General features: G+C 51.8%; 1 protein-coding gene across 3 annotated transcripts in view; it reads left to right on the top strand.

Moving 5' to 3' along the window:
* Positions 1-14799, top strand: part of GOLGA1 (golgin A1) — a 47628-nt gene that overhangs the window by 26130 nt on the left and 6699 nt on the right. For all 3 annotated transcript variants that reach the window (XM_004757335.3, XM_004757336.3, XM_013058771.2), the window contains exons 12-19: positions 1065-1160; positions 4043-4138; positions 5602-5751; positions 6472-6567; positions 12208-12297; positions 13293-13395; positions 13522-13679; positions 14166-14309. In XM_004757335.3, coding sequence (XP_004757392.1) covers positions 1065-1160; positions 4043-4138; positions 5602-5751; positions 6472-6567; positions 12208-12297; positions 13293-13395; positions 13522-13679; positions 14166-14309 — 933 coding nt within the window. The remainder of the gene's footprint in view (positions 1-1064; positions 1161-4042; positions 4139-5601; positions 5752-6471; positions 6568-12207; positions 12298-13292; positions 13396-13521; positions 13680-14165; positions 14310-14799) is intronic.

The raw sequence follows: 14799 nt of genomic DNA, 5'->3' as shown, positions 1-14799 counted from the left end.
CGAGACAGTCTTCTGAGCCCACCGCGCCCACTGCCGAGCTGCTCTTCCTGGCCGCCTCGCTCCCTTAACCTTCTTCCGCAGCTCCCCTGCAGCCTATAGTGTGTCTAGCTTGGGTTTGGGGTGTACATTGATTTCTAGAATCAGACTAACTAGGTTTGTATCTCGTATCTTCTACTTACTAATTGGGGACTTAGAGAGAGTAACTGAATCTGTGTTTTCTCCTCTGAAATAGGGTGGATAATTGTACCAAGCAATAGAATTGTTAGGATTCAAGGAGTTACAATATGTGAAGTGTGTGGAATGTAACTCTAAAACATAGTACGGTCTCTGTGTATTTCAGCTCTTAATATCATGCTCCTTAGTGTTGGGCCATCGTCATTACTACAAAGCTTAGTGTGCACAGGAGGTACCTGGGCACTTTGTGTAGAGTCTATTCCTGCTGCCAGGAATCCCGTTTTCAGTAGGCCGGATGTTAGACCTCAAGGTTAGCAACCACCTACCTCCCTCACCAAGGTAATCTAACACCAGTGTGTGGACAACCGCACTTTAAAAAATACTGCCTACCGAATTCAGACTCTTTTCTGCAGCATAAAAAGGTTCCCATGATCTGCCCCTTTGCCTGACTTTCTAGTCTTATTTCTTGACTTGAATTCACCATTGCTGTAGCTTTTTGCAAGTTGTAGCTCCCAGAGTGTCCCAGGCTGTTTCACGAATCCACTGATCATGACTCTGCCTGCGTACTCCGTCTCCTCCCTCCCCAGGCCACCTGTGAATTAGAAAGCTGCCCACTTTCCTGAGGCAGTGCGTAGCCTGCTCTAGGCATTTTCACAGGCACTAATTGCACTCTCTTAATTTTTTTGTTAGTCTTTGCCTCAGGCTCAAGGTCAAAGGAGTATGTCAAATTTATCTATGTGTACTTCATGATATGTGAATTTTTATCTCAGCTGTTGTTTTTAATGCCTTTGTGTCCCCTGTGCCTCGAACAAACCACAGTCTACAGTAGACATCAACAAGCATTCAGTGGAAAAATGACTGTTTTCATTTACTCTTCTTTCAACTTACAGAAAACTGTTGCTGAGCAGAATTTGGAGGATACCAGACAGCAGCTCCTGGCAGCCAGAAGCAGCCAGGCCAAGGCCATTGACGTCTTGGAGACTCGGGTACTGACCTCACTTGCAGGGATTTCTGTGTCTGGGTGGTAGCTTGGTTGGACATCACTGGGGGAGAATCCGCTGAGCTCAGAGGTTTTCTTTGGAAGGGACTGTTTTGGCTCTTAATTTCCGCAGGCCTGTGTTACCTTCATTCTTGCCTCATCGGCACCGTGGTTGCACATAGCACTGTTCTCTTGCTTCTTCCCTTCTCTCCTCGGTCCCTTCCCTCCCACTGGAACCCATTCTGATGGAGTTGATACGGATCCCTGTGTGGGGGGTTACCTTAAAGTGGGCGGCCTTGCTGTGTGCGCACATGTGCGAGTTATGTAAGCGCTGCAGTGCTACGCACACGGTCCCCTTCACCCACTCCGCTGGGTCCGTGTCCACGTCATTGTGCTCGCTGCTCTACTTGGTGGCTACCTACCAGATGCCGGACATCCAGCTTGCCGCAGCCGCCGCCCCCTCTCCCCACAGGCTACACGGCACCCAGCAGCCTTGTCCCTGTCACCTCCAGGACAGAGAATGCATATGACCTAATGTGACTAAGTAGGGCAAGAGCATTCCTGCAGGGGCTGCCCCATGCTCTACTCCCCCAGAGCGCATGCGGGGTTCTGCATCTGCATGGCTGCCTCGTCCAGCCATTTGTTTGTTTGTTTGCCAGTGGGTGAGGGTGAAGTGGTGGAAGGGGTAAGGGGTCTCTGTGGGGCCTCTTTCATAAGGGCCTGACCCCAGCATGTGGACTCGACCCTCGTGACCTAAGCGCCTCCAGAGGCCCCACCTCCTGTTACCGTCACATCGTCACTTCCGGCCTTAGGATTTCCACATGAATATGGGGGCACGCAAACACTCCGACCAGAGTAAATACTTAGCTCATTTTTAAAATATTACCTTCTGATAACTACGCCTGAAGCTCTGTATTTCTCATACAGTTTGCTTTGTTTTATTAGAATTCAGTTCTGTTTCTGAATATCTCTCTTTTTATTGTAATGAAATAAACAGGACATAAAAGTTACCATTTCAGCCATTTCTAGGGTACAGCTCAGTGGCATGAAGCACATTCACACTGTTGTGTAACCATCACGGCCATCATCTCCAGAACGTATTCATCTCCTCAAACTGAAATTCTGTCCCCATTAAATACTGACTTACCACTCTCTCCCACCCCCAGCCTGGGCAACCATCATTCAACTTTCTATCTCTATAAATCTGACTACTCTAGTAATCTCATATTAGCGGAATCATGCAGAATGTGGCCTTTTGTGTCTGGCTGATTTCACTTGACGTATGTTTTCAAGGTTCATTCATGTTGTAGCATGTGTCTGAATTTCATTCCTTTTTAAGGCTGAATAAGCCCTTTTTAAAAATTTAATTAAATGCCACACCACACATGGGGCTCAAACTCATGACCCCGAGATCATGAGTCATATGCTGTACCACTGAGCCAGTCAGGTGCCCCAGGACTTGAATAAGTTTGTTTTTTAAAAAGCTTTCATTCCTTCATATGTACCATGTTTTGTTTATCCCTTCATTTGTCATTTTTTTTAAAGATTTTGTTTATTTACTTGACAGACAGAGATCACAAGTAGGCAGAGAGGCAGGCAGAGAGAGAGGGGGAAGCAAGCTCCCTGCTGAGCAGAGAGCCAGATGTGGGGCTGGATCCCAGGACCCTGAGATCATGACCTGAGCTGAAGGCAGACACTTAACCTACTGAGCCACCCAGGTGCCCTCAAACCCATCATTTGTCAATGGTTTTTGGGGTTATTTCCACCCTCTGGCTACTGTGAATAATAAACATTAGTGTATTGCTATGAACAAGATTTTTGTGTGAGCTTCTACTTTCATTTCTCTTGGGTTTATACCAAGGAGTGGAATTGCCAAGTCATATTATAACTCTGTGCTTAATCTCTGGAGGATCTGAATCTTTCTTGAGTGCTTCCTCCAAGTTGAGACTGGGTAGCTGCTTTCTGAACCCATGACTTTAAAAAACTAGGCTTCAGTTCTGGCTCTACCACTAATAAAATTCGTGATCCTGGATGAGTAACATTTACCGTCCTCCTCTGTGGAAATACAGCATTCTCCAAGGGTTGCTTCAGCTCAGTCTTCCATGTGCATGTTTATGAGGAACCATGAGACCTGAATGTATCCTTCCCTCATTAAGTACCTACTTCCCCTTGACAAAACTGCAACCTCCCTTGTGTTTATGTTTTAATAATAAACTTCCTCAAGACCTTATTCAACAAACAAGAGGACTTTACCAGGGAGATGGGCAAAGATGGCTCAAACCCGATCAGAATGCCCCGTTGGAGAGCCACATCCAGCGGAGTGGACCGGGTATGGTCCTGTCTGCGGGACGGCCACACGGCCCAGTGCCAAGTCAGACAGGCTGATGTCTGTGGAATGAGTGAAAGTTTGTGCCACGAGCGGTCATCCCACTTGCGGGAATGTGTCCTAAGGAAGTGGCTCAAACCAGGTCACCGAATGTTGGGTGAGGACGTTCACTAATGTGTTGTCTCAGATACACAAGCGGGGACCGCCGTGGAGCCAGCACTGGCGGCTGTGGTTCAGTGGATCGTTAGGTGTCCTTGAGATAAACTAAGTTCTGAAGAACACGTGGGAATGCAGAAGGAACCTTGAGTGAGGAGGAAAAATGCATAGTTTTCCTAGAGTTGTGTACAGAGTTGTTTAAAAAAAAAGTTACAAAAATGCACCAGAGGAAAAGATGTTAGACTGCTGGCATTGCAGAATGGTAGATGTATCGGTGTCTTTTTTCTAACTTAAAACTTTTCTATAATGTACCCGTTTTACAATGTAAATGGATTTGATTTTTTAAAGCCATTTGTTACCACGCTTCAGCTTCTTTTGAATGAAAGAAGGCTCCTCTTCCCCCTCAGGTGAAGGAGCTGGAGCAGAGCTTGCTGGCATCGGAGGAGAAGCTGAAGCACAGCGAGGATGTCGCAGCGGCCCAGGAGGCTCGGATTCAGGAGCTAGTAAGTGGTTCTGCACCCCCAGGGCTTGCGCTTTCCGCCTGTGCCGCCGCTGCCTCAACTCGCTCCGCCGAGGTATCTGGACCCGACCTTCCATATGGTCGTGGCGCTGGATGTAAGCAGGTGGGCATTGCGCATGGGGCGAGTCAGGACCTGCTGGCGGAGCCCGGTTACCCCAGGAGTTGGAGCCTGATTCCCCTCTGACGGCTGGCCGGAGGGTCCAGCCTCGGTCTGGAGCTGTTAGAGGGGCGGCTCGCAGCCAGGGCTGCGGAGAACAGGTCCCGGCTCTGGGGAGAACATGGCAAGGGCTTGGCCAGTTGTCGCAGCCCTACGTGGGGTGTTGGCTTAGAAGCTAGAGAGCTAGAAACAGTATTTACTGCATGTTTGCCGTCCAGCCGCTGTGCTGAGTATCCTGCCCGTGTTTCACGCAGTCCTTGCTGCAGACCTGAGGGCTGCGTGCAGTTGGCCTCGTGCTCTAGAGGATGCTGGTTCGGAAAAACTGGATCAAGAACCCAGTGTCGTGGTAGTGTCCCAGCTAGTAAATGGCAAAACCCTCACTTTCTTAGGTCAAAGCCCTTGTTCACCATCGCTGTATTGTACAGATGGTCCCTAATTTATGATGGTTCAGCTCTGTGATTTTTCGACTTTATGAGATGCAGAATCAGTCTGGCTTCAGTAGAAACTGTACGTAAATTTTGAAGTTTAAGCTTCTCCTGGGCTAACGATGGGCAGTCCAGTACTCTCCCTCAGTGCCTGCCAGTGGCAGGGAGCCCTTCTCCCAGGCGGCCACACGATCTCGGGGTAAACAACCAGTTCTGTACCTGTACAGCCGTTCTGTTTTTCACTGTGAGAGCAGCATTCACTAAATTACATGAGCTGTTCAACACTTCAGGATAAAATAAGCTTTGCCCAGCTGTAGGCTAATGTAAGTGTTCTGAGAAATTAAAAAAAAAAAATTTTTTAAGATTTTATGTTTAAATAATCTCTGAACCCAGTGTGGGGCTCAGACTCAGAACCCAAGATCGAGCCACATGCAGTGAGTGACTGAGCCAGCCGGGCGCCCCTGTTCTGAGCATTTGACGTAGGCTAGGCTAAGCTGTGATGCGTGTTTTGACTTCATGTTTTCAACTTAACAATGGGCTTATCGAGCCCCAGCCCCATCACAAGTTGGAGAAGATCTACACTGCCTCCCCAGGAAAGGCCTCAGCCATCACAGTGAGCACCAAGTAGGGTGAAGAGGGGCTGTGACTTCGGACTGGCTGGTGCCCTAAGGTGTCCCCCTAGCCCCGAGACCAGTCCCAGATGTCAGCTTCTGAACAGGCCAGGGGCAGTGGGCAGAGCTGCAGGTGGGGACCTCAGCAGCACCCAGACCAGAGGTCAGGAAGGAGAGTTGTTTCTTCGGATCACTGAGGGAGAGAAGGGGTTCCTCGTCATCCTCATGGGTCCCTGTCCTCCACCCCCCATAGGCCGCCGCAAACAGGGAGAGCAGCCTGGCGCAGCAGCAGGTGCTGGCTCGGGAGCAGCAGGGCATGGAGCTCGTCCGCACGCTGGAGGCCCAGCTCGCCGCCCTGGAGAGAGCTCAGGCGGCTGAGCAGAGGGCCGCGGAGCAAGCGGTGGTGAGTGGGGAGGAGGGTCAGGCCCGGCTGGGAGCGCCGGCTTCCTGCATGCTGGGCAGCCAGGGCATTGACGGGAGAAGACCAGCCCCTGCCAAACGAGGGAACCACTTTTTGGAGCCATTTTCATCTTTGCAGCAAGGCACCTGCTCATGAGATTGGCTGTAAAAAGGCTGCTTTTTCTCAAACCCCAAACAGATGGCTTTGCTTTGCTTCGGGTCGGCGCAGGGACTTGTTGGCTTTTCCTGAGCAGCCCCTTCAGCTTCTTCCCGCTGTGTCCCTGCAGTGTTCTGGTTCCTCTGGCGTGGTCTCGCCCTCTCTCTGGTCCCTCCCCGCTCCCCATCTTCCAGGTCAGGTGCCATGTTTCTTCCTGCGAGGCCTCTGTCAGCCGGTTCCTCCTGACCCTGCAGTGACATGCAGGGTGGGGTACATTTTTAAAACGCTCTGTGTCAGGGCGCCTGGGTGGCTCAGTGGGTTAAAGCCTCTGCCTTCGGCTCAGGTCATGATCCTGGGGTCCTGGGATGGAGCCCCACATCGGGCTCTCTGCTCAGCAGGGAGCCTGCTTCCCTTCCTCTCTCTCTGCCTGCCTCTCTGCCTACTTGTGATCTCTGTCTATCAAATAAATAAATTTAAAAAAAAAAAAGGCTCCGTGTCTGTAGGACGGTGCCCTGCGGAAATAGGGTAAAGCCTTTTCTTCTCACACATGCTTTTCTCAATTTGCAGAGACAGCTGGAGCAAGAAAACGCAGCCCTCAAAGAAAGTAAGAGTGAATGTGAGCGTTCTTTACAACACCACCAGCTTGAGCTGAAGAAGCTAAAGGTATTTATCTGGTGGCGCCAGTGTGTCAAGGCAGTGGCCTGTCTTTTACGTGTGTGTTCGGGGCAGCCCAGGGAACGTTCTGTACTCCCAAGTGGAGAGGGCGTGAACTAGCATTTGTTCAACAGTTCTCTTAAGACATTTGCTGCAAATTGTCACCTCATTAATTCCTCTCAGTGACCCAGGATGGTAGGAAGAATTAGGCTCATTTTGTACTTAATGTCATTTGAGGCTCTGAGGAGAAGTTATTTGTCCAAGTTCCGCGGTTAGTTTGAAGCGATGCTGGTCTGACTTCACTCAACCCGCTCCCCTTCTGGGTCACCGTCCACATGGCCTGAAAGTCATGCCGTCAGCACCAGTGTCATTTAGCTTTCTCGTGGGACCAGGGAAGCACGGGCTCAAGTGGTCCTAAGGACCTTACCCGTTTCTGTCGGAGGCCATGTGTAGAGATGAAGGGACAGTCTGCTGGAGAACTTGGTGCTTTCATCATACGTCACCCATGTCTCTGCCTGGTCATAACTGGATGCAAAGGAAAGGGAGTTTCTGCCGCTTCCGTAGAGGCCTCCAGGCTTCAAAGGAGCCCTTAGATGATGGATCATCGCAGTGCTTGCCCAACTCGGTCATGACCCAGGGATCTTGTGGGACTTTTGGCAGAGGCCTTCTCAGAACATCCCCCGCTGCGGGTCTGCATGAAGTCCGCGTTCAGAACAGTCTCGACTGCGTGAGGCAGCTGCTCGGGCAGAGGCACCGAACTATGGGAAGCCTGTGCCTTGGGGTCCGAGCTGTTTCCTTGTATTCCTTCAGCAGACATTGGAGTACAGGTAGTAACCACTCTAGGTGCTGGTACAGGAGCAAAACAGACAGAATTTTACCCGTGTGGAGCCTGTAACTGGAGACGGCAGCCAAGCAGTGGTCCTGGATGTTGCGGAGAGTAAGCAGAGTGAGGGACAGAGTAGGGGGGAGGGGGCTCTTGTAAACAGGGGGTTAGGGAGGGCGACAGTGGTATTTGAGCACAAGCCCTGAGTCATGTGGTGTGCACGTTTGGGAAGGGAATAGTCCAGACCGAAGAAACAGCAAATAGAAAATCTCTGAGGCAGAAAAAAGCTTCGTTTGTTCCAAGAACAGCACAAAGGTCAGTGTGGCTGCCGGTCAGTTGGCTGGGGAAGAGCAAGATGAGAGCAGGCAGGCAGGGAAGTAGTTGCAAGGGTTAAGCAAAAAAGTGCTGGAAGAAGTTTCGTGCAGCATTTTGCTCTGTTTGGTTCTGGCGAGCAGCGCAGTTTATTGAGCGACGATACAAAGCTCCTGAAGCGGGACGGGGCCTGAGAGGGTTGAGGGAGATGTTTTGTGTTAAAACAATTACTCTGGCTCTTTGTAGAAAAATGTTCTGGAAAGGATGCAAGAAGGAGGAAGACCTGTTAGGAGGCTCAGATATCAAATCACTTACTAGGTTTAAGGGCATAAAGGACAAAATTGAAAATGTCAGCAGAGATTCGGAAACGATTCTAAAAGACAGTAGTGTTTAAAGGGAAACAATTAGAACGTGAGCGCCAGAGAATGTAGAGCTGGAACAAAGAACCTGGTAGACTCCAAAAGGGCACACGGGAGCTTTCGGAGGTAATGAATATTTTCACTGTTCTTATAGGGGTGATGGCTTCACCTGAACTCACCACATTGTGCAGGGTGGTGTTAGTTTTATTTCAGGAAAGTTATTTTTAAAAAACAATACGTTTTAAAAAATTATGTTTAAGAGCCAATTAGAACTCGAGAGAATTAGTGAAGTGGAAGGAAGGACAGAGGGAAACACAGAAAAGGCAGGATGAAAGACTGGATCCTGGGGGGCGCCTGAGCCTGGTCAGCAGGAGCTCAGAGGGGAATGCACAGGTGAGACTGAAGCAGTTATTTTTTTTTTAAAGATTTTATTTAGTATTTTAAAAGATTTAAAGAAGATTTGTATTTATTTTAGAGAAAGCTGGCACAAGCTGAGGGGAGAGGCAGAGGGAGGGGGAGAAGCAGACTCCCTGCCAAGCTGGGAGACCATTGTGGGACTCGATCCCAGGAACCTGGGATCATTACCTGAGTGAAGGCAGATACTTAACCGACTGAGCCACCCAGGCATCCGTATTTATTTATTTTAGAGAAAAAGAGAGCAGGGAGAGCGGCAGAGGGAGAGAGAATCCCAAGTGGACTTAGTGCTGAGCACAGAGCCCGAGGCTGGGCCTGATCTCACAACCCTGAGATCATGACCTGAGTGGAAGCCAAGAGTTGGACGCTTAACTGACTGAACCCCCATGCGCTCTGAGACCAAAGCAGTTACTGAAGTGATAATAGCTAAGAAGTTTCTAAACTGCTGAAAGCTGTCAAGTCACAGGCACAGGTGTGAGGATTCTTACAAATCCAAGTAGGGTGAATGGAAGGAAGTGCTAGAGAGCATCGTTCAGGTGAAGGAAGATTCTAGATAGACACAGATAAGATGTAAGGCAGTAAGAAAGAATGAGGAGCAATGATCATTACAACTAATGTACACAAGAAGAAACAGAAAATCTGTCCTGCCGTGTGTCCATCATGGTCCAGTCAGGGGAAGGAACCATATTGGTTATTTGAGAATTTATGTTCTCATGTAAGGTTTTCACAGAAACAGTTACAAGCTATCGCAAAGGTAGCCACTGCAAGAATGGCTACAACTTAGGGAACAAAGCAAAGAAGGTGGAATTATGGGGTGCCTGGGTGGCTCAGTGGGTTAAGTCTCTGCCTTCAGCTCAGGTCACAGTCTCAGAATCCTGGGATCGGGCCCTGCATCAGGCCTGTGCTCAGCGGGGAGCCTGCTTCCCCCTCTCTCTCTGCCTGCCTCTCTGCCTGCTTGTGATCGATGTCAAATAAATAAATAAAATCTTCCCCCAAAAAGGTGGAATTATTAGCAATTAAGACAAAGAGCCCTGCAGATCTGACACACAGACCTCTGAGCGAGGGACGCTGTTCGTTGGGTGCCGGGTGTGTGTTGGAGGAACAAGGCAGAGAATGTAGTCAGCCCCACTCTTGGGAAAAACCTGCTGCCTCAGGACAAAATTGCTGCTGCCCCCATGAAGCAGCCTTACTCACAGAAACCGAAGCTGACAGGGGAAGCACGTCTTTTGCTCTGTCCTGGTGCCTTCCAGGCTCCCTCGAGCTCCTCCTGTTGGCGGAGACTCCTATGGAACCAGCTCGATGAGCAGAAATGGGGTTTGCTGAGTCCCGGGCATAGCAGGGCAAAACAGAATATAAAAGGGGGAGCAAGGTCGGTAGGCAGTAACTTGAAAAACCAGCACGCACACACAGGTTGTTAGGAAGTGTGGTTCATTTTCGCACGCTTGGGGAATGTTCTCAATAGTTTAATACCATTATAGTCAGATAACACACACTGATTTCAGTTCTTTGATATTTACTGAGGCTTGTTTTATGACCCAGCCTGTAGTCTGTCTGGGGAAATACTTCAGCGCCCTGCGGCCGGGAGGAGAAAGCATTCTCTAAGTGCCCCTTAGATCACGTTGGGTGAAAGTATTGTCCAAGTCTCTGTGTTTTCTGATTTTTCTTTTTTGTCTTCCTGCTCCATCAGTTAGTAAGGGTGGCGTGCGGATTCTTCCAGCGATGATCACGGATTTGTCTCTTTTTCTCTTTCATTCTGCCGATCTCTGCTTCAGGTGTTCGGAAGCACTATTTTTAGGTGCATACATATTTAGAATTCCCTCAGGGAAGGCATTCCCAGGTGCAGAGAGCTGCTGGAGGCAGGGAGCCCGGTGACAGGCGCCACACTGAGCGGTGCACGGGGCCTGAGTACCACAGTCCTGGACCGGGTGTGGCTCTGTGGCTGCAGTGTGGACGTCACAGCCATGTGGACTCCGTTCTGTGTGCCAGCTGGCCCCTCACTGGCTGGTTCTTGAGGGAGTCTAGTTTCTTTTTTTGTTTTAAAACCGAACCTGTTCCCCCTTGCCTTCAAAAGGATTAGCCTGCGGGCCCAGTGTGCCCCGAGGAGGAGTGCCCGGGTCCCGGGCCGTGCCTGGCAGGGAGGGGCTTGGAGTCCAGTTCCTGCCCTCAGCTGCTTTCCTGGCCTTCGCTCAGTCGGCCTGCCGGCCTCTCCCCGCTCACTCTCCCCAGAAAAGGCTTCTGCCCTCTGCCCCCACAGGGCCAGGCTTTCAAAGCTGCATCTCCTGCGGCAACAGAGCCACCCCTGATGAGGAGGGGTGTTGTCTGGGGGTGGGGCAGGGTCCCTCTGCTTGAATTCAGGCGCCCGTTGTTCTCGTCTTTACTAGAGATGGACTCAACGGAAGGTCAGTTCTGACAACTCCATGGTTGGAGCCAGAACGCCCCTGGCCAGGAGGCTGGCCTCTCCTTCCACGAACCAACTTGTACTTGTACCGGCATCAGTGGAAAGGGAAGTGTCAGTAGGGGAGATAAGTAGCTCACAGAACCAGAAAGACCTGTCCGACAGGAACCAGGGGGTGCGGGGCCTCAGGTCTCTTTTCTCCCTGTGTCGTGCTGTTTCCTACCCTGTCAGTTACCCAAGCTGTTGGCCTTGCTTCTCCACGATGCCCGCTGAGGCCGACAAATTGAGTGGACATCACCACAGCAGCTCCAAGCTGGTAACATGCCAGCTCCGGAAAGAGGGCTTCTCCCCTCAGGCTTCACCTTATAAAAAAGGCATCTGATATAACAAGGAACTTTGGTCCCTCTGAGGTGACAGAGCCACCCCTTGGACAGGTCAATTTGGCCAGGGGCTGCAGTACTGTGATTGGCCAGGTCCGAACCACGTGCTTATCTCGGTAGCCACAAGATGGGCGTCTCGGTACTGGCAGCCCCACCAGCACCACCTGGAACTGCGGGGTGGAAACGGGGAGGAACAGCGATGAGGCTCTTCCCCCCAGAAATGCGGTGATCCTGGGTTGACCTGAAAAACAAACTTCTCTGACCAGAACAAAGGCACCTGAGAAGTCTGGGGACTGAGCAGTGAGCCCGGCTTCTGTCGCAGGAAAGAGGACTGCTCTGTTTGTCCGGAGATCGTTCCTGTGCTCCGGGGAAGGCTGAGGCAGCCCGGGTCCACGTAGGAGATATTCTGGGCGGCGGAGACTGAGCTCAGGCAGGTGCTGGCTTGCAACCCTGCTGTCCCGCTAGCTGTGGGACCGCAGGCACACGAACCTCGCAGAGCCTTTTTCTGTTCTATAAAATAGATAATTTTGATGAGTTTGTGGCATTTTGTCCTATTACAGTTCAGTAATTGCTTCTTATTTTTCCCGTAATTGGGTTGCTCTAGTCTGTTCAGTTGGGCTTAGGAGTCTTTCTTCTTGTCCTGTGTTGATTTCATTAGACCAGTTCTTCTCTTCAGGTTCTCAGTCCCCTAACCTCGGCCCAGGCACTGATGGTTGACCTAGGGGATAACCAAGCCCCTGCAGTGTGCCCATCTGCCGAGAGGCTGGTGGGTTGCCCAGCAGGACAGTTCCTGGAGGGCTACAGCAGGCATTGCGGGGAGAGGGCAGCCCGGGCGCCTGGAGGAGCAGGACGAACGTTAATCTGGCCCTGTGAGACCATATTCTTGATGGGCTTCAGGTAGCGCGCAGCTAAAAACTGTGAAATGAGTTTTGAGATGCAATCTCCTATCTGTTTTCTGTATCGCAGGAAGAATGGAGCCAAAGAGAAATTGTGAGTGTGGCCATGGCTCAAGCCCTGGACGAGGTGCGGAAGCAGAGGGAGGAGCTCCAGCAGCAGGTAGCCCCTCCGGACGCGGGGGACACGGGAGGGTGAGCCTGGGGTGGGGTGTGCCAGCCTCAGTAGGACCAGCCTCCCTAGGGGCTGGACCTAGGTCTCAGGAATGCCATCCACTGAGTGATTCCCCTGAGGTCTCTAGAAAGGTAGGAGAAAGGTGTCATAAAGAAAGCTTCACCCCACAGGATAGGCCTTTTTTGATTTTTGATGGTCATTTATTGTTCTTAAGCTTACCTGGCGAAAAGTCATATCTGGGTACCTATTGTGCTCTAATTTTTTTTAAGATTTTATTTATTTGACAGAGAGTACAAGTAGGCAGAGCAGCAGGCAGAGGCCGAGGGAGAGGGAGAAGCAGACTCCCTGCTGAGCAGGGAGCCCAATGCGGGGCTCGATCCCAGGACCCTGGGATTATGACGCAAACTGAAGGCACCTGCTTAATGGACTGAGACACCCAGGTTCCCCGTTATTGGACTCTTAATTCTGTGAGGGGGCCATCACTGGCCGCAGGCCCCCAAGACCGTATAATACAGCTGAGCTGTCAGGGGGAAGGCTGGGAAACGCCTTCCCTTTCAGACAGACTCAGTGTCAGGTCCCAGACCTGGTAGTTAATGGGCCCTAAGCCTTCAGTAAGTCCTTAACAAATGTGAGTCTTACTTGCCTCTGGAAAGGCTTTAGGATAATTACACCTTTCAGAGGGTTTAACAAACCTGTGTGACAGGGTCACGTGTATCAAATGCCGGGCATGTGGCAGGCAGGCAGGACCCAGAAGGCCAGGCAGAACAGCCACATGTCCGGGAAGCCCAGCGTAGGCCAGGTGGGCAGCGGCCCGGAGTGTGCCCAGACCAGCAGAACTGAGCTGGCAGGTGTTCCAGGCTGTGGACTGCAGGGACTGCTGTGGACTCACGGGGCCCCTTCCATGGGTAGGGGAAAAGTAGAGATTCCTTCTGGGGGAAACGGGGACTGCTGCCAACCACGTCATGTTGGTCTTTCTGTCCAAGGCTGCTGACCTCACAGCTGTCGTAGAGGAGAAGGAGCAGACTCTGCAGGAAAAAACCGAGGTGATTCTCCAGAAAGAGCAGGAGATTTTCCAGCTGAAGAAAGGTGAGGAGTTTTCCCCTGTCGAGCCTTCTGACCTGCTCCCACCCGGTGCCCCTGCCCGGAAGTGGCCTAGGCAGGAAGCGGCGTGGAGTCACCTGGCTGACAGTGCCCCCCCAACCCCCGGCCTAGGTCACGACTCTGCCCTATCGCAGATGCACCAGCTGCAGAGTGAACTGGAGGCCCTGCAGAGCCTGAGGGCGGAGGAGGCTGAGGCTGCTGCAGCAGACGACGTGCTGAGGCTGCCCAGCCCGGACCAGGGCTTGGCACTGTCGGGGCCCGAGCCACACGTAAGTCCCCACCGGAGCCGCAGGCCGGGCGTGGTGGCCACAGTGTGCGCTGCGGCAGGACACGTGGCTGACCGCTGCAGTTGGCCACGAAGAAGCGGGAAGATGTCGGGTTGGGGGGTTTGCAGGGGTTGGAATTCCAGGAAGGCACAGCTGGTGCTCACTAGTTCCGGGCTGTGGGGCAGGTCACTGCCCTGTGCTCTAGCTTCCTGTCTTTAAAGCGGAGGTGCTTAACTGACTGAGAGCTCTCGGGTGTCGAGGAGCCCATCAGATGAGGCAGCACGTGTCAGGGCTCAGGTGTTAGAGCACGCTCGTGTGGCGAAAGCTGATTGTCCCTCTGGGAGGCACTGGACCGGATCGCCAAGGTTCAGGTGTGGTTCCTGGCCAGCTGCCTGTTCGAGCTCATCAGTCCACACCTCTGGAACTTTCCCATGGACCTTCAGCTTAACTTGACCATTACCTTGTCCTGGCTCTCAACTTGCTGTCTAGGTAACCTCAAGGGCCACGGGGGGCCCCGTGTACCAGCTTCCAGCAGCAGAGGGAATCCCAAACGGCGAGGTGGAGGTCATGGACCTAGGGCAGCTACAGAAGGAAAAACAGGACTTGGAGCAGCAACTTCTGGAGAAAAATAAGGTGAGGGCGCTCTCTGGCTCAGCTGTTCATCTCCCAGCACTGTCCTTGTATTTGTGCGGAAAACTGGCCAGTCCCTTTCTAGAGAGTTTGCGGATGCCCCGGGCGCGTCTCGGGGGAGATCTCCCCTCTTCAGCAGAAGGCCTGCCTGGGTTTCCTCCTGCACTGCCTTCCTTTCACACCTCCCCGACTAGAGGTCATGTACAGGGTCAGAGCTCGAGCAGTAGTGACTTCAGATGTTCGCAGCCACCTCTCCTGTCACCAGTGGGTCCTACTGGACCAGATCCCTTCCCTCCCACTTCCTTTCCACGGCTGTGGAATGACCCAGTGAGGCCTGACTTCAAGTGGTTTTACCGGGGGGGAGGGGTGTTGGGGACAAAAGGAAAGTGGCCGTAGGCTGTCCTGTGCGTTTCTGCTGTTGGCGGAGGTTTAATAAATGTCATGACTCTCCGCCCTGCGAGCGCGGGGTCTTGTTCCATCCTGCTTGCCAAGG

The sequence above is a fragment of the Mustela putorius genome, unplaced genomic scaffold, assembly GCF_011764305.1.
Source record: "Mustela putorius furo isolate JIRA1106 unplaced genomic scaffold, ASM1176430v1.1 tig00000596_pilon_pilon_pilon, whole genome shotgun sequence".
Lineage (NCBI taxonomy): Eukaryota > Metazoa > Chordata > Mammalia > Carnivora > Mustelidae > Mustela > Mustela putorius.
Note: the sequence above shows the minus strand (reverse complement) of the source record. Positions and strands in the feature narration are given on the sequence as shown.